The 22184-nt window shown below is 39.2% G+C and overlaps 2 protein-coding genes across 2 annotated transcripts; one reads left to right on the top strand and one right to left on the bottom strand.

Annotated features, from left to right (window-relative positions):
* The first annotated feature begins 414 nt into the window (after window positions 1-414).
* LOC114910694 (guanylate-binding protein 1-like) lies at window positions 415-11951 on the top strand. The gene is made up of 11 exons (XM_029252836.1): window positions 415-589; window positions 715-842; window positions 1011-1120; window positions 6546-6789; window positions 7694-7913; window positions 8117-8397; window positions 8605-8805; window positions 10619-10721; window positions 10854-11047; window positions 11423-11503; window positions 11922-11951. Exons 1-11 carry the CDS (start codon window positions 415-417, stop codon window positions 11949-11951), a joined length of 1767 nt encoding a protein of 588 aa, XP_029108669.1.
* A 2017-nt stretch (window positions 11952-13968) lies between these two features.
* Window positions 13969-21069, bottom strand: LOC108922642 (C-type lectin domain family 4 member M-like). The gene is made up of 6 exons (XM_018732875.2): window positions 20928-21069; window positions 18233-18334; window positions 17138-18130; window positions 16285-16427; window positions 14511-14611; window positions 13969-14206 (listed from the first exon to the last, which is right to left on the bottom strand). Exons 1-6 carry the CDS (start codon window positions 21031-21033, stop codon window positions 14065-14067), a joined length of 1587 nt encoding a protein of 528 aa, XP_018588391.2. The 5' UTR covers window positions 21034-21069; the 3' UTR covers window positions 13969-14064.
* Window positions 21070-22184: the final 1115 nt, after the last annotated feature.

Raw genomic sequence — 22184 nt, forward strand, 5'->3', positions numbered from 1 at the left:
ACTGCATTACTTAGTATTTCTTATTGTAATCTTCTAATAATATTGCATAGTATAGAATAACCAGAAGGGTAATTCCTGGTTTTGTTGTTTCTCTATGTACTTGTTAAAGTAATAATTCTTTGTATTTTAGTTCTGTACTGGTTACAATGACTTTGTAAAGCCCCACATAACTCTTTCAGTTAGTGGACATGATGCTTGAAAGTTTGTCTAAGTAAATTTCTATTAAGTAATTAAAACAAATTCTTAATTTATTAATGGTAAAATGCGCTAATCCCATAAAGAAATAAAATGGAAATTTTACTAAGACATGAAAAAAACACTACTCTCATCAGGTTAGCCATACATGTACGGCAATTTACAGTCATAAATGAATCCTGCAGCATGAATGCTGTGTTACAGGGAGGTCCAGTGAAGATGGCCCATCCAATCTGTCTGATTGAGAACACAGAGGAGAATAAGCTGAAAACTAACCAGGAAGCTCTAGAGATTCTGAGCTCCATCACTCAGCCTGTTGTTGTGGTGTCCATTGTGGGCAAGTACCGCACTGGGAAGTCCTATTTGATGAACAGACTGGCTGAGAGTAATTCAGGTAAGCCTGGGTTGGACTTGGGATGGAGGTTACACATAAAAAAACATTCAACTGGAAACATTCTCATTTATTTAATTCTTTAAGTTTTATATAAAGCAGTGCATTGGTATTATCTTTGGTTTCAGGATTCCCTCTGGGCTCCACTGTCCAGTCCAAGACGAAGGGCATCTGGATGTGGTGTGTTCCTCACCCCTGCAGAAAAGGTCAAACTCTAGTCCTACTGGATACTGAGGGCCTGGGAGATGTTGAAAAGGTGTGGATCTTCTACTTAAATATTAGGAGAATAATTTCTAAATGTTAATACAAAACAACATCCATACAGTAGGTTTACATATGAAAAGCAAAACAAGTAATAGTTTTGCATGTAAACTAGACATTTTGAAACACCATAGTACAAGATGGTTTTTGAATCTGGTTACAGGGAGATCAGAAAAATGACCACTGGATCTTTGCTCTGGCCATCTTACTGAGCAGTACTTTGGTCTATAACAGCATTGGCATCATTGACAATGAAGCACTTCTAAGCTTGCAGTATCCTTCTATGTCAGATCATGTGCATTTAAGTTAATAAACTTTATTTAGTCTTTAGTTTATTTACTCATAGCTCGGAACTCTTTATAGCCAGTATATAGCATACTGAAATTGGTTGTGGTTTGGCACCAAACATGAAACACAATAAAGACTGATCAGCCACAACTTTAAAACCACTGACAGGTGAAGTGAATAACATTGATTATGACATTACAGTGGCACCTGTCAAGGGGTGGGATATATTAGGCATCAAGTGAACAGTCAGTTATTGAATTTGATGTGTTTGAAACAAGAAAAATGAGCATAAGGATGTGAGCGACTTTGACAAGGGCCAAATTGTGATGGCTACACAGTTGGGTCAGAGCATCTCAAAAATGGCAGGTCTTGTGGGGTGTTCCTGGTATGCAGAAGTTAGTACCTACCAAAAGTGGTCCAGGGAAGGACAACTGCTGAACTGGTGGCAGGGTCATAGGCACCCAAGGCTCACTGATGCGCATAGGGAGCAAAGGCTAGCCCATCTGGTCTGATCCCACAGAAGCAATACTGTAGCAAAGATTGCTGAAAACTTTAATACTGGCCATGATAGAAAGGTGTCGGAACACACAATGCATTGCAACTTTCTGCGTACGTGGCTGCATAGTTGCAGACCGGTCAAAGTACCCATGCTGACCTCTATCTGTAACCCTGTAAATATATTGCACAATATATTACACGATTAGCAGATTTCACATAAATTAAGGGAAATAACTTTATAATAGAGAGGAATTATTTTTATTTTTTCCTAATTTCTTAGAGTTGATTGACTGGGTCAATCATCCAGTAGGGTGAGAGCACAACTGGAAGTCCCGCCAAATATGATTGTTTCACTGGTCTGGTGTGTTAAACCCCAATTGTCAAACAAGTGTTAGCTTGGGTATGCCTAATAGTTATATTGGGGTGCACCCTTAGTCTAGCCCTTAGTTGCTACAATTTGTATCATGTATGTATGTATGTATGTATTGTGTGTAAGCAAATTATTATTTTTTTTTTCCTTGTTGCTTTAAGTTATCAGAGTTCAGTTTCATGTTATTTAAAGTAATGTTTTACCGAAAATAATGTATATGAGAAAACAAGAGAAGCACAGTTTTTGGTAAAGTTTAATAGTTAATTTTAATAATTGCCAAATCAAGTGGTCCTTTATTTACACCTCCACAGACGAACCTACTGGTCTTAGAACAAAACATTACACCACGTGTTACACGTGTGTTACATGTCCACCACCAAAAGTGCGTACAATGGGCACGTGAGCATCAGAACTGGACCATGGAGCAATGGAAGAAGGTGGTGTGGTTTGGTGAATCACGTTTTCTTTTAAATCATGTGGACAGCTGGGTGCGTTTGCATCATTTACCTGTGGAAGAGATGGCAGCAGGATGCACTGTGGGAAGAAGGCAAGCTGGCAGAGACAGTGTGATGCTCTGGCCAATGTTCTGCTGGGAAACCTTGGTTCCTGGGATTCATGAGGGTGTTACTCTGACATGTACCACCTACCTAAAGATTGTTGCAGACCACGTAAACCCCTTCATGCCAACGGTATTCTATGATGACAGTTGCCTTTTTCAGCTGGATAATACGCCCTGCCGCATTGCAAAAAATTATTCAGGAATGGTTTGAGGAATGTGACAAAGAGTTCAAGGTGTTGACTTGGCTTCTAAATTACCCAGATCTTAGTCTGATTGAGCATCTGTGGGATGTGCTGGAAATACAAGTCAAATCCACAGAGACCCCACCTCGAAACTTACAGGACTTAAAGGATCTGCTGCTAATGTCTTGGTGCCAGATATCACAGTACACCTTCAGAGGTCTTGTGGAGTCTATGCCTCAACGAGTCAGAGCTGTTTTGTTGGTATGAGGTGGACTGTACAACACTACCTGTGCTGTGGCATTATCAGCTGAAGACGATTGATAGCATGAGCTAGAAGACCACATTGAGTTACAGTAGTCCAGGGGAGATAGCACAATAGTGCTGTGTTAACTGTGTTGTGAAATAGGGGATAATTCTGTGAATTTTATGCAAGAGGTACCTGCAGGATCAGCTTATGGCTTCAATACATCAGGAGAAACAGATTTAAATAAAATGTAATGTCCCAAGTTAATGACTGATGAAGTGTATGAAATGAGCAAAAGGTCTAGTTCCACAGAGTTCCCAACAGATAGACAAATGGACCTACTGGGAGATGGAGGATCTTAGAAAGACTAGTTACAGATATGGTCAGTCATCAAAGCAAAGATGTCCAGGAGGCAAGCTGCAATATGAGTTGATAGATCTGTGTCACCTAGGTAAAAGAGAGGAATAGCTCAGAATCATCAGTGTACTAGTGAGATGCCACAACAGAGCCAAGGGAAGAGGTGTGGATGGAGAAAATTAATGGGCTCAGCACCAAATTCATGCAGCAGGTGGTAGGGAACAAACAAGGTTTGCTTAAGACTTTCATGTCTGCAGCTATGTCTCTTTCTCTCAATGTAATGCGTAAATTGTACTTTTGCTGAGATGTATGTCGCTTTGGACAAAAGCGTCTGCTAAATGAATAAATGTAAATTCCATTAAAAAAAACTGAGGATAGTTTGACAGCTCTGACTCACTGTAGAACTTCTGGCACTGGAAGGAGGGTGGTCTCAGTGGAATGACTCTCCCTGAATCCATCCATCTCCCTGAATCATCTGGGGCAAAGGTTACTATACTTATATTTATTCATTTAGCAGACACTTTTCTTCAAAGCGATGTGCATCTCATGGAAAATACAATATGTGCATTACATTAGGAGAAAGAAACATAGTTGCAGACGTATGATTCTTAAATAGTTAGTTTCTTTCTTTCCACCATATGCACCAATGTTCATCACGCGAGTAACTGCATAAAAATCGACGATTCCTGATCACCTTCTAACTAATTTTTTTTTTTTTTTTTGCGATACATCAAAACATTTATGTACGTTACAGGAATAGCTGTGTAAAGGCTTATCCAGGCATGATCTTAAAGTTATGGTGCATGAACATTTACACCTTACGTGAACTTAAAAGATCATGGGCGAAGTGAGTTTGGAAGAGATTAGTTTTCAGACCCTTTTTAAATGTGAACAGAGTTTCAGCGGTTCTGAGTGAGAGGGGGAGGTCATTCCACCACAATGGAGCCAGAACCAAGAAGCTCTGTACATTACCTTTCTTGTGCAGGACCACCAAGTTGGCAGATGTGGAAGAGCATAGCAGTCTGGTTGGGGTATAGTAGTTGATCAGTCAATGTGGATGGCTTGGAGCAGGTCTATTGATGCATTTGTAGGCTTTACCCAGGGTCTTAAATTTGATCCGAGCAGCTATAGAAAGCCAGTGTAGAGAAACGAGTAGAGGAGATATATGGGAATGCTTCAGCAAGTCAAACACAACTGAGGCAGCAGCATTCTGTATCAGCTGTAGAGGTTTGATGGCAGTAGTGGGAATGCCAGACAGGAGAGAGCTGCAGTAGTTCAGATGGGATGTCACCATGGCCTAGATAAGTAGTTGGGCAGAGTTGGTTGTGAGGTAAGGATGGATCCTGTGGATGTTATGCAGGATGTATCTGCAGGTCCGTGTCGTAGCTTTGATGTGCTGAAAGAAAGATAGACTTGAGTCAATAATCACTCAGACTCTTACCTGAGGAGGTGGTTGTAGCGTCCGGACGGGAGTCCGACACGGATGCGCGTTGCTATTACGTCCGAACATGGACGAAACGTAAAATGACCTCATGTGCAGGGTGATGTTAAAAGTGCACTGTGCGTACTGTAAGACACTCGGTGGAAGTGAAACAGGAAACATGAGACCAGGAAACACACACTGTGTTTTAACTACGGTGAACAGTGAAACGCTACTCTGTGAGTATGAGCGCAACCCCGAGACGTGATGAAATACCGGACTGGAACACTGGACCAGGACTGGAGAACAAGAGGCAGGAACTGACAGGACGGGCACTCGGGACTGGAACATGAACACCTAGGAAACAGACTGAGGGAACAAGAGACTACTAATTGCCAAGAGAGCACAATAGAACCGCTGATTAAGAATCCGCAAGTGGTTCTGCTCCGCTGGCTCCTTTTATACCTCCGTGTCCTATGAGACTGTGAGGTGATAGGTGAGTGTTACCTAGTGGCACTGAGTGGCGCCGCCTCTGACCAGGAGGGGCAGTAACCCCATGGGACGTGACAGTGGTAGGCAAAATGAGTGAGTTGTCCAGGTTTATCAGGAGACCATGACAGGAAGACAGGCCAGCTGGGAGATGTGGGATCTCTGTTTTGGAGAGGTTGAGCTGTAGGTAGAGATCAGACATCCATGCAGAGATGTCCGACAGGCAGGCAGTGAAGCGCTCGGAAATGTCTGATGCTCTGAATTTGGTATCATCAGCGTAGCAGTGGTATTTGAATCCATGGGAGGCAATGATAGGGCAGAGGAAGGAGGTGTAGATCGAAAAGAGCAGAAACTTTTGCAGTCGTTTTTCTGCAGGCTGAAGTTTGGGTACTGGTTGTAAACTGCACGTACCAAGATTTTAGAAAGAGAAGAGACAGCCTGTAATTCTGGACTGAGTTTGTGTCCAAAAAAGGTTTTTTTTAAACAGCAGCAAGACGTGAGCAGTTTTAAAGGCACATGAGAAGCAATGAGAGGAGAGTGAGGAATTAAAGATGGAAGAAATAAAAGGAGTGAGTTGTGGGGAAATGGACTACATGATAAGGGAAAGGATGGGATCACGGGAGCAGGTGGTGAGAGCAGAACATTGGAGATTTCACTTTCAAAAATGAGTTGAAATGCAAGGAATGTGGCTTTGCTGGAAGTCCTTGCATGGGTAAGGCAGGTTAATGTTAAGAACTTGTAGGTGATGGAATTGACTTTGACTATGAAAAGCCAGGCAAAATGTCACCAGTTTGGAAGGAGAAAGATGGAATAGAAGGATGAGAATGCAATTAAAGGTCTGTGGGGATTGCTGGATGTTGACTTAAGTTGAGGAAAGCACATAGTGAAAAGAAGCAAGGAGTTACATTAAAAGCTCCTAAATTTGTAAGACTTTCGGATTTCTACTATTTCAGTTCAGCAGCATGGGATATGGTTCTGACTGAAGAGAATATGCTTGATAACGATGATTTCGCCTGGCTTCTCAGAGACGAAATCATTTGACCACTGCAGCACTGTATTGTTTGAGCAGTTACTGAAAATCAATGGAGGAATATAAGGAGACTATACAAAGTAGATCACACTTTGCATAAATAATAAATGTAAATAAATTAAAACTTATGGACCTGTTAGTTATCCACTGCACCCCCAAATTAAACATTTCTGAGAACTATTTTATCATTATAGTTTTTTTTTTTTCTTTTTCGCAAGTCTGATATCTTCCATGTTTTTCCTTAATGACAATGTGTGTCAGCTTTGTAACAGAGATCAGTGAATTCATCAGGGTGAAATCCAGTAAGGAGGATAAGGAAAAGGCATCAAATGAATTTATGCGCTTCTTCCCATCATTTGTGTGGGCTGTAAGAGACTTCAGTCTGGAACTGGATATAGATGGGAAGAAGGTCACACCTGATGGGTATCTGGAGAACTCTCTCAAACTGAGAAAGGGTAAGAATAACATTATTTCAGAGAATTCTTCTGCCTTCTCTATTGAACTGGTGTGAATGTGTGAGTGGCCAGCAAAGTGGTACTGTAGACATAATGTACCTTGACCATATTTTCAGAGCTGGATATGGATGCAGACGAATCTAACTGGATAAGTAATTTCCAAGAACAGATGAATATTTTAATCATTTTAAACACAGAAACAGTTGTCTATAAGTATAGTAATTATGTTACATATAAAACATTGTTACGCTTACATTTATAGAAGTAGTAAAAATAACTAAAGCAGAAATAGCTAAACATTTACCAGTAAAGGACATGAACTTGTAACTTACAAAGTTGCTTTTAAAAATGTATCTCCCTACAACTGCTGCAGTACCTTTGATCAAGGTATTTGCACTGAATTTCTTTAGTAAATGATACATTTATTAATTTACTTCACTTCAATTTACTATACTTTTCTCAAAAGCAACTTACAATGCTGAGGTTACAATTATTACAGTTACAAGTTTAAAATTATTTACCCATTTACACAGCTGGGTAATTTTACTGGAGCAATTTAGGGTTAGTACCTTGCTCAAGGGTACTACAGCTAGAGGGGGTTTGAACCTGTGACCTTTGAATCCAAAAGCTTGCAGTAACTGTAACCACTACAAGCTGTACCCCCTGTATATAAAGGGAGCAAATGCTGTCAGTTGTTGTTGATTTAAGTCCCAGCTAAGCAATTAATGGTGGTAATAATAATAATAATAATGTATGATATATTTTAGGATAAAGTTATATGGTCTATGTCTGTGTTTGGATTTTCTGATAGCTTTACATTTAAACCAAATTATCAATTATCATCATAATTTTGAATTTGTAAAAAAATTCCTGCTTTGAAAAATAAGAAAATTATAGAAAAAACTTTTCCAATCTGTTTCTTAGTTTTTAAAATGTTCTCCAGAAACTCCCCAGGGCAATACTCCTCGTGAATGTATCAGGAATTACTTCCCCAGCCGGAAGTGCTTTGTTTTTTACCAGCCTGGCAACAGAAGTCAACTGAAGGAATTAGAGAAACTGAGAGACAGTGATTTGGATCCTGACTTTGTCAAACAGACTAATGACTTTTGCAGTTACATTTTCAACTGTTCAAAGGAGAAAATTATTGTGGGGGATGTCACAGTCACTGGAAATAGTAAGTCTTAGCTGGTAAGCTTGTAGTATAACAACAGAAAATATTGTTATAATGTTACTACTAAGCTAATGGCTGCTTAAATAATTGTTGGTTTAATATTTTGTTTATCGTACATCACCTCATAGCTAAAAGAATAAAAATAATCTGCATTTTTCTTCCTTTTTTTCTGTATTCTTTCTTCCACTGTGATTCCGTGGCCTCAGTGCTTGGCACCCTGGTATTGACGTATGTGGACGCCATTCGAAGCGGAGAGGTCCCCTGCTTGGAGAATGCAGTGGATGTCCTGGCTCATATAGAAAACTCTGCTGCAGTGGAAATTTCTCACAACCTCTACAGAAATCTGTTGGATGAGCGGGTAGTTCTGCCCACTAATACTCAGCAGGAGGTCTCCGGTGTTCATGACGAGTGTATGAAGGAGGCCCTGAAGCTCTTCATGGAGCGCTCATTCAAGGATACAGACCAACTCTACCAGAAAGCTCTCATGGTACTTTCAGTTAAACTTTCTTCAGACTACACCATTTTAGATCCATCTTAATTTGCTTTTGCCAGCATGTAGGAAATGTTCACTAGTCAGGTAATCCATTAAAATCAGTGTCTTAGTAATGTCTCTGTCTGTGATGTGCAGGAGAGAAAAAAATCATTTCATTAAACATGTCAATCTGAGAAGGTTGTCCTCTTCCTTTAACATCAGGAGAACATAAAGAAGGAGTATGACAGAAAATGTAAGGAGAATGAGGAACTCTCCTACAAGTTCTGTAATGATCTGCTGGAGGAGCTGTGGAGAGACATTTTCCAGGAGTTCTACATGAGACCAGGAGGATACACTGATTTTAGGATCGAGGTGGACAGCATCATTCAGAAATACAGAGACAGGCCCGGTAAAGGCACAAAGGTATTGCATTAAAAAAAGTTTTTTTTTTTTTTTTTTTTTTTAAATAATCATTTGGTGATCCACTATGAGAAATTAACATTTTATTACTTCTTTTATTTACTTGCATTATTATTAGCATTCCAGAGAAAATTGAGTTTGTAAGTTACTTTAGCAGTTACTTTAGCTTGTTTGTAATTCAAGCTGTTATAGTCACAAGACATAGCATACGGCACACTTATGTTATACAAACTTAAGCTGCAAATTTTTAAAGGTATAGTTCAAGGAATATTTTCTAGGCTTTTAAATTGATTTTCTTGCCTTATCCATTTTCTGAAGTTTCTGTGTTTGTGGAGCAAAAGTGAAATGCATTTCCTTGACTTGACATTAACTGGCTGTAAAGGGCATCAGAACAGGAATGTGGGTCTGGGTTGATGCAACTCACTTTCAATGTTTACATCTTCTGCTTAGTGTTTGAAAGTGCTGCATGCTGTGAACAATCAGTATTAAATAGGAATTTGTGGAGGCAATATGTTTTTTAATTTGTATTATTCCCAGTAATGTTAAACTAGTTTCAACTTCAAAGGTAATAAAAATTTAAAAATGAAGAGTCTACATTTATATATGATACATCTATCTGAGACTTTTACAGAACCCGAGGAAATAATAGACCAAGGAATGTTTCTATTGTTAACCTTTTCAGCATGTAGATTAACAAAAAAAAAAAGTTGAAGGAGGCTGGAACATGATAGCACATGCTTATGAAATGAATCTGTGAAGTGTCAGAGTTGATTACTAGGACAACAGATTTTTTTACAGCAGTTGTAAAGTTAATGTTTGAAGTTAATAAAAATGATATTTGTCTTCCATATTTTTTTTTTTAAATATAGTTTTATCCTGAGTTTTTACAAAAGTTATCTGGCAAATATATTATGGGACACCTGTGGTACTATCATGCAAGAATAAACACATTCCAGGACTGATGGTGGACTCAGGTGCAGAGTATGATGAAAACACTGAAATACTGACTGTTCTCAAAGCTAGGCATGCCAGGAACTTCTCAACATACACTGGATCAATAACATTAAATAAAATAGCCATATCAAGAGGCAGAAAAACTAATGCACACTTTGTAAAATCCGCAATACAAGCCAGCAAATAGTCTCCTTTTATGAGAAGCAAACAATGATGCCAGATGCAGACAGAGATGAATCTCCTTCAAAACCATTTTGATGTCAGACATGACTTTTTTTGCATCTCCTGGGTAATTGCAGATGTCAGAAATGAAACGTGTCAGTGGAGGCGAAAGGGATTTATATCCACAGCTCAGGCTCCATGACAGCTGCTAAACTTTTATTGATTGTGAACTAGTGGTAAAAGTAACTATGGATCTATGGGCAAATCAAGTTTCAAATGGTCTTCACTTACGGTCACTTGGAATAATTTATTTCCTATATCATTTATTTACCTATTTTCTACAATTAAATGTTTAAATTAAATTAAATGTGTTCTTCTCAGCATTACTGCCTCACAGCACCTAGGCTGTTTGGCTGTAGGTTTGATCTGTTTGGAGTTTGTTTGTGGGGGTTTCCTCTGGGTTCCTTTGCGAATGTGTCTGTAGCAACCCTGAGATAGATTGGCATCTCATCCAGGGTGTACCTTACTTACACTTTGGCCTTGAGCTTTCTGTATAGGCACAGGACTACTGAGACTCTGAATTGAACAAGCAGTTAATGATAGTGGAGTGAGTGATTCTCATTCAGTTACTTTCTTGTTCAGACACACATGGTGGCACTGATTGTATACTTACATGCTAATATTTAAACTATTTTTCCAGGCTGAAGAGACTTTGCAGACCTTCATGAAACAGAAGAAAGAAATGGAGTCATGTATTCTTGTGGCAGACAAAAATTTGACGAAACAGGAAAAGAAACTAGCAGGTTAGAGGATTACTATTAAATATATTATAAAACTGTGAGATATCATCTATTTCAATATTTAACCATTTGGTTAATTCTTTGGACAACTGCAATGTTTTTCAGTTAAATAATTTGATCTTGTGGGGTTTTTAGAGGAGAAAGCGCGTGCTGAGCTGGAGAAGTTTAAAGCAGAGGCAGCCAAGAAAAAACAAGAAATCCTTGACCAAAGACTCTTAGACGTACAAAAGGCACACAAGGAAAATATACAGCAATTAGAGGAAAAAATGGAGAAGGAACGCAAGGCAATGATTGAAGAAAATGAAAGGATTCTTGAAAGGAGACTTGTGGTATTTATATATTTTCATTATTGTTTCTATACCAGTAATAGATGGCACTGTAACTTCCAAAATTCTAAAACTAACCTAAAATCTAATTAACTGCAGTTTGTTCCCCTATAGATAAGAATATGTTAACCTCTAGATTTGAGGTGTTGCAGGATAAATTTCTCCTCCATTGATATAATGCACTTCTTGTATTGTTATTTGATATGTACATCGTTTTGGAGAAAAGTGTTAGCTAAATGAATAAATGTAAATGTAAATCCTGAAAATTATAGTAATGAATACTACTCTCTTGTGACAGACTGTGTAATTGTAAGGCACATTTATCTATTTTTTTAAGGTAAACATGTAGTGTAAATGTCTCCCTCTTTCTTTCTGTAGGAACAGAAAGCTTTACTCGAGGAGGGGTTTGAAAAGGAGGCCAATTTGTTGAATGCTGCTATTGAGGATTTAAAGAATAAGGTCACATTTCTGAAGTATTTTTTCATAAAACATACTCCTCCAAAGCAAGACACCACCAAAGCAAAGGATATATCAGGGTTTACAGAGAAAACTGATGAAAAAGGTTGTATCTTATTGTGAAGCCTGTTTGAACAGGTGTCAGATATTTGATTTAAGTATTACCATAATCACTAAGGTTGTGGTTCTATATAAAATAATACCAAGATGATCTGCAAAATACAAAGCTAATCTATTTTGGCAAAGATAATATAATACACAATTATTAGAATCTTGAAGTAGACTTGAGAATCCATGGAAAATATTTTTTTTATACAGTTTCTTCTTCTGTCAGTTAGTGTTTCTACAAAATTAATAAAGAAATGACATATCCTTTGAAAGCATTTAAGTGTGTTTTTGTTTTTAAGACATATTTTTCCAGAAACTGGAGGAGGAGAAAAGCCATGTATGAACCTGACATTTAGAATCAGAATCAGAATGAGCTTTATTCCCAAGTATGTTCACACATACAAGGAATTTGTCTTGGTGACAGAAACTTCCACAGCACAGACAGAATGACAGTGACAAGACACAGATAAGAAGATAGAATGTGTGAATAAAGGATAAAAAATATATAAAAATATAAAGTACACAATATACAAAAAATAGTCACTAGACATATGTAGGTACAGGTATGTTCTATACAAATGCAAGAGAATGTGAGTAAGACATATGATGTGATAAATAGATATAATTCTAAATTTAAATAGCGTTGTGTATTGCACTGGTTTACTTTCCAGGGAGGATTTAGCTGTTCATGAGGTAGATGGCCTGAGGAAAGAAACTTTTCTTGTGCTTGGCTGTCCTGGTGCTCAGTGCTCTGTAGCGCCGGCCAGATGGCAAAGGTTCGAAGAGGAAGTGGCCTGGATGTGAGGGGTCTACAATGATTTTTCTAGCCCTTTTACTGACTTTGGATGAGTTCAGTTCTTGGAGAGACAGGATGGAATTGCCTAGAGTGTGAGATATCAGCTTATTCTGTAAATTTTACACGGGTATCTACAAGATGATGTTATGGCTGAGACTTTCTAAAAAATGGTTTTGAACACATGTTAGCAAGTGCAGTATGCATGTGTGGCATAGTTTGCAAGAACCCATGAAGACTGAACATCCACCAGGCAAGGTGAAGTGTTTGATGTCAGAGCGTGTGTCATACCAACACATGTATCACACCTAGTGAAACACAGTGGGGCTAGGCAATGAGCCAACCTATAGCATCTGAAAATGTCTTGTACTTTATAAGCAGTCACTGAGTGTTGAGCAGAGTTCAGCAGTTGCTGAATATGTGTTGGGTTGCCAGTGAAGAGATGGAAGAATTGAAATAATATGGCAGTACTTCTGAGAGCTCGACTTTTGGCAGAAATATTTTAGACAAGTTGAAGAGGGTGGTGATGTAAGCAGAGCAGCAAAAGAAATTCTTTACCCTACCTTTAGTTACATACTCAGAAATGACAATATGATGAGATTTTTATTTAGCCACTACTCTGGCGTTGTATTTGCTTATTTGTGTATTTTATAATATTAAAAAAAGAAAAAAAAATTGGTAGGAGGGTATCAGGATTTGGGGGAGGTGCGATGGCGCAGTGGGTTGGACTGGGTCCTGCTCTCCAGTGGGTCTGGGGCTCGAGTCCCGCTTGGGGTGCCTTGCGACGGACTGGCGTCCTGTCCTGGCTGTGTCCCCTCCCCGTCCAGCCTTACGCCCTGAGTTGCCGGGTTAGGCTCTGGTTCCCCGCAACCCCGTATGGGACAAGCGGTTCAGAAAATGTGTGTGTGTGTGTGTGTGTCAGGATTTATATATCCTGTGTTTTATGCACCTACTTGAACGATGAACCTCAGTGCAGTAAGTGGTAACTAACAAACTAGGTTTACTTGAGACTCACATGTCTGCAGCTATGCCGCTTTCTCTTAATGTAATGCATAAATTGTACTTTTGCTGAGATGTACGTCACTTTGGACAAAAGTGTCTGCTAAATGAATTAATGTAAATGAGATATAGTACAAAATGATGACACAGGAATCTTTTTTGTATCGACCCTCATCTGATATATATTTTTTGTAAAAATGTTCCACAGTCTACATCCACTTTTGCATTGAAGAAAATGAAGGATTGGAATGCCATCAGTACTAGTTGATTGAAGCGGCATTGTTTCCAGGTCCATGATTCTGCTCTCACTGGCTTCATGCCACACCCTTTGCAATTTTTATGCAATCTGAAGATCACAACTTTTACACCTGTGCACAGATCACTCACTTTTTATATCATCAACGTGATGGCTGAAAACTGTTTTATGTGAAACTGTCTTTTTTACTTTTAAACAGATGTTACATATAATACAGTATTAAGCAGTCTAATCCAAATAAAGCATTTGTTTTTACAATAAATAAAATCACATGATCGAATAAAAATCATTTAATATATATTTTTTGCATGACATGATTTCATAACAGCAAATATCAGCAGTATGCTAGTGTATGAATCTTCTGATGATGGTACTAATGTGGCATTGTGTGTTTGCACTCAATCAGTGTCAAGCTTCCTTTTTACACACCCAGTGGTACTTTTGGTTGCACGGCAGGTCATTCCAGTTAAGTGGCGCACCAAAGTTTATGTTGAGTTCAGCACAGTCCTCCTGTTGATGATGATCGTTCGGCTCCCCTTTTGCCCAATAGCTGAGGACAACAATGCAACAATTAGATAAATACAAAGAACAATATGTGATATGAGCTCTTCCTATATGTACGGGAACATATGTCCCATTTAGCATAGCGTGAAACTGTAAACAAAATATTTATAACAATTATTAAGTGGCTTCAGGATTCGTTTCCTTTTTCATTTTAACATTTCAATCCAAGGATATCAGAAAGAGGTCCTATAATTTAATAATGTTTTTGAGGTGCTTTATGTTTTAATATTTCACTTGAACAATTCACAAAGCCCAGGTGTGGAATGAGTTGATTATATCAGCTCCCTCACCTTGTGGTCAGCTGTGTCCCATCCACCCATTTCCAGTTTCCTTCATGTTCCTTGTCTGACAGACCAATCCAGATTCTTTTGTTGTGTGTAAAGAGAAAATTCTGAAAAGTGGTACAAAGAACACAGTAAAAACTTAAAACCAGCAGTAGGTGGATCAGCTGACAGCACCTGCAGATCACAGCTATAGCCTTATAGGTGTGACTCAAACCATACTGCAGGTCTTCATGGTGAGGTTGCCAAAAAGGAAAGTCTCATTTCAGTTTCAACAAAAGAGTCAATTAATTTTAAAATAACAATTAAAATGTCACCAGTTTGTTTTTACCATGAGTCACTTACACTATGGATAAATTGAAAGGTTGTAAATACACCCATCCCTGACAGAATGTGGCTTGTGAAAACATATACCATTTTCTCATGCAACAGGTTAATAATTTGCTATACTGCCATTTCTGTCCATTAGACTGTGATTTACATCATATATATTTCCCACTTCTGACAAATAACAGCACACAGTACAACTACACTGTACGTTCACTTTTGGCGATCCATTAGCATGTCCTCGCTGTCTCTTTTGTTCCTCCCTTCCCTAGAAAACCATTTGAGTGGTTACCAACAGTTGATTCTGGCCCTGGCTGTACTTCCATACACACACCCATACAGCCTATACAGCCATGTATTTATACTGGAGCGGTTCAGAATAAAAGCATTATACAAAGGTAATACAGCAGTGACTAGAGTGGGGTTTCAGCAGAGAACCTTTAGGTTACCAGTCTGTATTCCTACCAGTAACATTATTGACTCTTCCATGACTGTGAAATATTGCATTATATGTGTTACCTGCATACAGGCTGTGCATTAAGACCATAAAGGGTTCAAGTTTCTGTTTGGTAAGGCAGATCAGAGGTTAGTTTATAGTTTCATACACCTGGATTGACCTGGTTCATTCAAGGGTGGGGGAAGTGAAATTTGTTTATCTCATATTCAAATATTTTATTAGACAATTGTTTTGGAACTGAGTTGTTTGATTATTTGACTTTTGCTCCTATTTTGTTAATTTAAAAGTGGAATTTGTTAAAAGAAATAGCATTTGCATGTGTCAAACATTTTAACACTAAGTTTATGTTTGAGGATAATTGTAAAAAATTGTATGTTAAAACAGTGGGGTGCGGTGGCGCAGTGGGTTGGACCGCAGTCCTGCTGTCCGGTGGGTCTGGGGTTCGAGTCCCGCTTGGGGTACCTTGCGACGGACTGGCGTCCCGTCCTGGGTGTGTCCCCTTCCCCCTCAGGCCTTACGCCCTGTGTTGCCGGGTAGGCTCCGGCTCCCCGTGACCCCGTACGGGACAAGCGGTTCTGAAAATGTGTGTGTGTGTGTGTGTATGTTAAAACAGTTTTCACTAATTATCTACCATAATTATCTGCAGCATACAACTCCTATTTAATTGTGACATCTGTGGGTAACTATTTGGATATAGGTAAATACTGGTGTCATAATAGTTAGAGCTGCTGCCTTTACACCCGAAAGGTCACAGGTTTGATTCCTACCTATAGCTGTAGTATCCTTGCGCAAGGTACCTATCCAAATTGTTCCAGTAAAAATTACCCAGGTGTATAAATGGAAAAATTGTTGTAAGTAGCTTAACATTGTAAGTCATTTTGGAGAAAAGCACCAATTAAATGAATACATATTAATTTAAGGATTGTAAATCTTAAAAAAAGAAAAAAAACACTCCAACAACGAATGGGCTAAATCTCACAGTTAGTTCCCTGGATTCACCTGTTCTTGTAGGCTTTTAATGATCACCAGGTTTGCTCCTCTGGCGATACAGTCACTTCGGCTGTCATCCCAACTCTTTTTCTCAGTGGAAATATAGTAGCATTTTGAGTTGAAATCCACCCAGCCCATAGGACATTCTTTCTCTGCAGATGAAAGGAACAGTTTGTCCAGCATATTTATGACTTATATTATGGTATTCCCTAAATCACAGAAGTGTCTTGTTTACCAACATGCAGAATTACTTGATAATCATCTCAGTGTATGTACACATTTCAGTAAAAACAGTACCATTACAATGAAAAGTTAATAGAACTGTAAGGCCTATATTGGTAAAACATGTCTCAAGGTAAAATGCAGATTTATGGCATTATCATATACACAAACACGAACATTGTCTAAAATTGCTTGTCCCATACGGGGGTCGCAGGGAGCCAGATCCTAACCCGGCAGCACGGGGTGTAAGGCTGGACGGGGAGGGGACACAGCCAGGACGGGATGCCAGTTCGTCGCAAGGCACCCCAAGCAGGACTTGAGCCCCAGACCCACCGGAGAGCAGGACCTGGTCCAACCCACTGCGCCACCACACCCCCCCCATTAGCATATACACACACACACACACACATTTTCAGAACCGCTTGTCCCATACAGGGTCGCGGGGAACCGGAGCCTACCCGGCAACACAGGGCGTAAGGCCGGAGGGGGAGGGGACACACCCAGGACAGGACGTCAGTCCGCCGCAAGGCACCCCAAGCGGGACACGAACCCTAGACCTACCAGAGAGCAGGACCCGGTCCAACCCACTGCGCCACCGCGCCCCCCTCTGTTATATAAATAGAATAAGTAAATTACTCACTCTTTAGCTGTTTTATCATTTCAGTGAAGTTTTGGTAAAGTATCTGTAACTGGCTTTCTTGTGCTTTCAGTGTGTTGTAGTTGGTTTTTAACTGGTCATTGTTGGCTTTTAGTGTGTTGTAGCTGGTTTGTAAGCGGTCATTTTCTGCTTTCAGTGTGTTGTAGCTGATCTGTAAGCGATTTCCTTCAGCTTTCAGAGTGTTGTAGTTGGTCTGTAACTGGTCTCCTCCAGTTTTCAGTGTGTTATAGCTGGTCTTTAGCTGGTCTCCCTCTGCTTTCAGTGTATTGTAACCACTTTTCAACTGATCTCCCTCTGTCTTCAGTGTGTTGTAGCTCGTCTTCAACTCATCTCCTCCTACCTTTAGGGTATTGTAGCTGGTCTTCAGCTGGCCTACTTCTGCTTTCAGTGTGTTGTAGCTGGTTTTCAACTGATCTCCCCCTGTTTTCATTGTGTTGTAATTGCTCTTCAATTGATCTCCCTCTGCCTTTAGTGTGTTGTAGCTGGTCTTTAACTCATCTCCCTGTGTTTTCATTGTGTTGTAATTGGTCTTCAGTTGATTGCCCTCTGCCTTTAGTGTGTTATAGTTGGTCTTTAGCTGATCTCCCTCTGTTTTCAGTGTGTTGTAACTGGTCTTCAGCTGGTCTCCTTCTGCTTTCAGTGAGTTGTAGCTGGTCTTCAGCTGGTCTCCCTCTGCTTTCAGAGAGTTGTAGCTGGTCTTCAGCTGGTCTTTTTCCGCTTTCATTGTGTTGTAACTGGTCTTCAGCTGGTTTTCCTCTGCTTTGAATGTGTTGTAGCTGGTTTTCAGCTGATCTCCTTCTGTTTTCAACATGTTGTAGCTGGTTTTCAACTGATCTAATTGTTCTTTCAGTGTCTTGTAGCTGGTCTCTACCTGATCTCCTCCTGCTTTCAGTTTGCTATAGCTAGAATGCAGTTGGTCTCCTTCTGCTTTAAGGGTGTTTTTCTTTGTTTCAATATCGTAAAGAACATTTTTATCTATGAGAAACGGGAAATGTAAATTTACTCAGCCTTACATAATGAATCTGTGACTTTTCTTGCCTAGATGTAAGAAATAGTAACCAGGCAAAGAATACTCACAATAAAAACACAATGCTGTGAGGGCAGCCAGAAGAAAAACACACATCAGCCCAAGGGATATTGCACCCACACTGTAGAGTCGTTTTCGTGTAGGCAGGGATCCTGCAAATTTCAAGCATTGAAGGAAAGACTGAATGGGTGTTCACTTGTTGGGTAAGTATTAATTAGCATTTCACTGAACAACTTTGATTTCTTAAGTAGTATATTTAAGTAGAGTTACGGACATCATGTTGGATACTCTATTAACATAATTAACATATGGAGCATCTCATCAAGATCATCACAGAAGAAAACAATTTTTTACAGATACTGAAAATTTTATACCACAGTAAGGCCAGATCTAACCCCCCTGCAGGTTCCTGAGGAACCTCTTTGGTTTTGCAGCGCTGAACTGGCTGTCAGTAACATTTATGCAAAGCAAACAGATTTTAATGTAAATTTTCAGAATACACTGGCTCCTCAGGTTACAAACACTGGAATATACACCAGAGATGAACATATATCTTTCTTCACTTATCAAGAAGTATCTTGTCACACAGGTTATGTTGGCTGAGCTGAATTGACACATGGCATAATGGCACCCAATCAGTTTGTGAAAATATCAGAATTTATTTTTAGACATCTTACATTTTAAAGTATACACACACACACACACACACACACACAGTCAGAAACCGCTGGTCCTGAGCGGGGTTGCGGTGAACTGGAGCCTAACCCAGCAACACAAGGCGCAAGGCTGAAGGGGGAGGGGACACACCCAGGACAGGATGCCAGTCTGCCACAAGGCACCCCAAGCAGGATTTGAACCCCAGACCTGCTAGAAAGCAGGCCTTGGCCTAACCTGTTGCACCCCCCTGCCATCCTAAAGTAATACATTTTAATTATTAACAAAGTTAATGAATAACACACACTGGCTGAAACCACTTGTTGTCATGGCAAACCAGAGCCTAACCTGGCAGTGCAGGGTGTAGGGCCAGAGGGGAAGGGGACACACCCAGGATGGGACACCAGTCCATCACAAGGAACCCCAAATGGGACTTGAACCCCAGACCTGCCACAAAGCAGGCCTCGGCCAAACTCGCTGCACCACTGCGTCCCCCCAGTGAATAATAATAAAAATAATGACAAAAGTTTTTCAGAGTCATTCAAAATGAGTTATGAATAGTCCTCTGGTTCCTGTTGAATTGCTAAGGTGTGGAGAAAGTGTATAATAATACTAATACCTAGGGTAGTAGGTGTGATAATAGTTTAAAAGATGTTCATGTAACCTGAAGGATGCGGCATCATTCCTACCCTCTGCTCTTGCTGTAGATACTTTGAAAAGTTACTTATGCAGAATTCCTCTAGTAAACGCAAATAGCTGTTTGAATGGCTGAATTAATACAAATTACTTTTTATTTAGAAATGATTATTATTATTATAGGGGTGCGGTGGCGCAGTGGGTTGGACCGCAGTTCTGCTCTCCGGTGGGTCTGGGGTTCGAGTCCCGCTTGGGGTGCCTTGTGGCGGACTGGCGTCCCGTCCTGGGTGTGTCCCCTTCCCCCTCTGGCCTTACGCCCTGTGTTGCCGGGTAGGCTTTGGTTCCCCGTGACCCTGTAAGGGACAAGCGGTTCTGAAATGTGTGTATTATTATTATTATTATTTTTATTTTTTATAGAGCGCTCTTCTCACGTAGTGACACAGAGCGCTTTAACACAGGCATACAGCAAAACAACTAAACAACACATTGTAGCAGTGACGGGGGAGATGTGGTTCTCTGACAATGCATTGCTATTCTGCATGTGTTCTAAATAGTTTAAAGGGTATTCATGGAACTGTGTTGTTGTTGACCCCCGTATTATTCTGTGTGTTTTTGAAATTTGGCTGACATTTGTGTGCAGCCCATTAGTGTAGGTTTTGAGTCATGCTGAGGTGCTATAAAGCCTTTGTTTCTGGAACCCTGTCTCCCACGCCCTTATTTTGTAATCCTACTGAGAGCAGAGTTGAGGCAGGATGTTACACTGGTGTCAGAGTGAAATAAAGAAGAAGTTGACTCCAGTTAGTTCACTAAAGATTACTAGATACTGGCAGAGGTAAAGAGCAGGTATTTATATACATGGATAACCAGATATGTTAGTTAGAAGTGTATGACCTTCGCTGGGCATTATATGTCTATTTGAACTCGAATCATAACAACTGACATGATCTGCTGCCATGGATATTGACACAGATTTGAGTGCTGACAAATGAATAGTACAAATGTTTCTTATAGCCTGACATTAAATGCAAGGCACTAACTGTAAAGAATTCCTGTGCCAGTAATGGCAATGCCTACAATGGTACTGTAACAATTAAAACAAATGGAAAACTATACTTTTTATATAGAGTTAAATAGACTGTGATAGCAAGAGACAACTTTCAAAGGCAAACCTTAATCAATCAAAAGCATTGTTGACAGTGCCAATGACATATTTCTATGCAATGGTTTGTACTAAATCCCACAAATATTTTAATAAAGAACTTTTTAGTAATCAATGGTTATTTCTGAGTGTGATGTTTCATAGGATGGCTAACTTAGTGTAGGCCCACTTCACAATAGTTGATGTATAAATAAACTTTTTTTCTGAAAAAGTGAGGCACAAGAGACCTGTTTTACATCTAAAAATAAAAGATATAGATTGAAATGAAGAATATCAGAAGTGAATTGAAGATTTACCTGATATTAGACATCCTGAGCTGTCTTTAAGAGTCTGGCTGTCTGCTCTGAGATCATTAGTCCAGTTTTCATAAGAGTTGCCTGAATTAACACTGTGTAATTCCATCACTGTAACTACTTGACTGTTGGATTATCTGCCAAGTTGTGCTTCTTCACTAAGTAAATCGTGCCACTTCGTGGATCTAAGTTATATTGTGATTTATGGAGGAGGTGGGGTCAGAAAAATGTGAGCTGACATCAATTGACCTCGGGCAGGAAATAAACCCAAGAGTTACAGAAAAACTGATGAAGTGTTACTTGTTATCTAAGAAACATATAAAATATAAATAATGATTAATAAACATTTCTAAATTTGGACAGATAAGGAGGAGACTGAAACTGAAGAAAGCTTGTCGTTTTAGGCTTGGTGGTTTTGAATATGTTCAAAATGTGGAACAAAATTTTGTATAGTACTTAATGAAAATTTTAAATTTCAATATTGTATTTGACTTTTCCATCAGACATATTTTACACTCCAGCCTTAATTTAGTTTTTGAAAAATGTTTTTTGGTGAAAACATAAATATGGTCAATAGTTTTGAAAAAGCTATGAATAAATATGCTAAGTTACTGGAAATGAAAAACGTACAGTTTTCAAGATGTTTACGCATATAAAAGAGTATTATGATGCAATTTAGTAAATTTTCTTTGAAGAATTGTACTTATTTTGTTCTAAACTGGAAAACAGAAGTCACATTACATAACTTCAGAGGTAACTTTAGTTTTTCATGAAACTTCCGTCAGTTTTTTGACTTTCGTTTCTGTTTAAATCCATTAATCAGCAGTTCTTTCCTCGTAAAATGGCTAATTTAAGATTCTGGCTGTATGCAAGATTTTCCAAGAACAGTTGTGAATTCCACTTTAAGTCCCTAAACTCTACACGGTTTTCAGTGTGCTGGAAGACAATATTGCATAGGAATATGGATCCAAACAATGTATATGTGTGTGTCAGTAACAGATTTCACAATAAATACACACCTTCTTAAGAAAAAGAAAATTTTATGCTCCATCTGGTTGCCTGAATGTTTCACATTTATGTTTATTAATTTTGCAGACCCCTTTTTCTAGAGTGACAATTTGTAGTATGCAAAGTGTATTTCCCACTAGAGGAAGACCATTAGACACTAAGACGCAAATATTGCAGAAAATAATCCTGTTCCTCAGTTTTGCTCCTGTAGAATAGAAAATTAAACAAAAACACAAAGAAGTTCATAACAAA

The sequence above is a fragment of the Scleropages formosus genome, chromosome 6 (assembly GCF_900964775.1).
Source record: "Scleropages formosus chromosome 6, fSclFor1.1, whole genome shotgun sequence".
NCBI lineage: Eukaryota > Metazoa > Chordata > Actinopteri > Osteoglossiformes > Osteoglossidae > Scleropages > Scleropages formosus.

What these genes read in the sequence shown, in the direction of transcription:
- LOC114910694 (XM_029252836.1), top strand. Translation starts at nt 415, where the DNA reads ATGGCCCATCCAATCTGTCTGATTGAGAACACAGAGGAGAATAAGCTG. An exon ending in TCTACCAGAAAGCTCTCATG is followed by an intron (nt 8,398 to 8,604) that starts GTACTTTCAGTT and finishes CTTTAACATCAG; the next exon opens with GAGAACATAAAGAAGGAGTA. An exon ending in ACAGGAAAAGAAACTAGCAG is followed by an intron (nt 10,722 to 10,853) that starts GTTAGAGGATTA and finishes TGGGGTTTTTAG; the next exon opens with AGGAGAAAGCGCGTGCTGAG.
- LOC108922642 (XM_018732875.2), bottom strand. Translation starts at nt 21,033, where the DNA reads ATGGAATTACACAGTGTTAATTCAGGCAACTCTTATGAAAACTGGACT. An exon ending in CTCAGGATGTCTAATATCAG is followed by an intron (nt 18,335 to 20,927) that starts GTAAATCTTCAA and finishes TGAAATTTGCAG; the next exon opens with GATCCCTGCCTACACGAAAA. An exon ending in TTAAAAGCCTACAAGAACAG is followed by an intron (nt 14,612 to 16,284) that starts GTGAATCCAGGG and finishes ACCACTTTTCAG; the next exon opens with AATTTTCTCTTTACACACAA.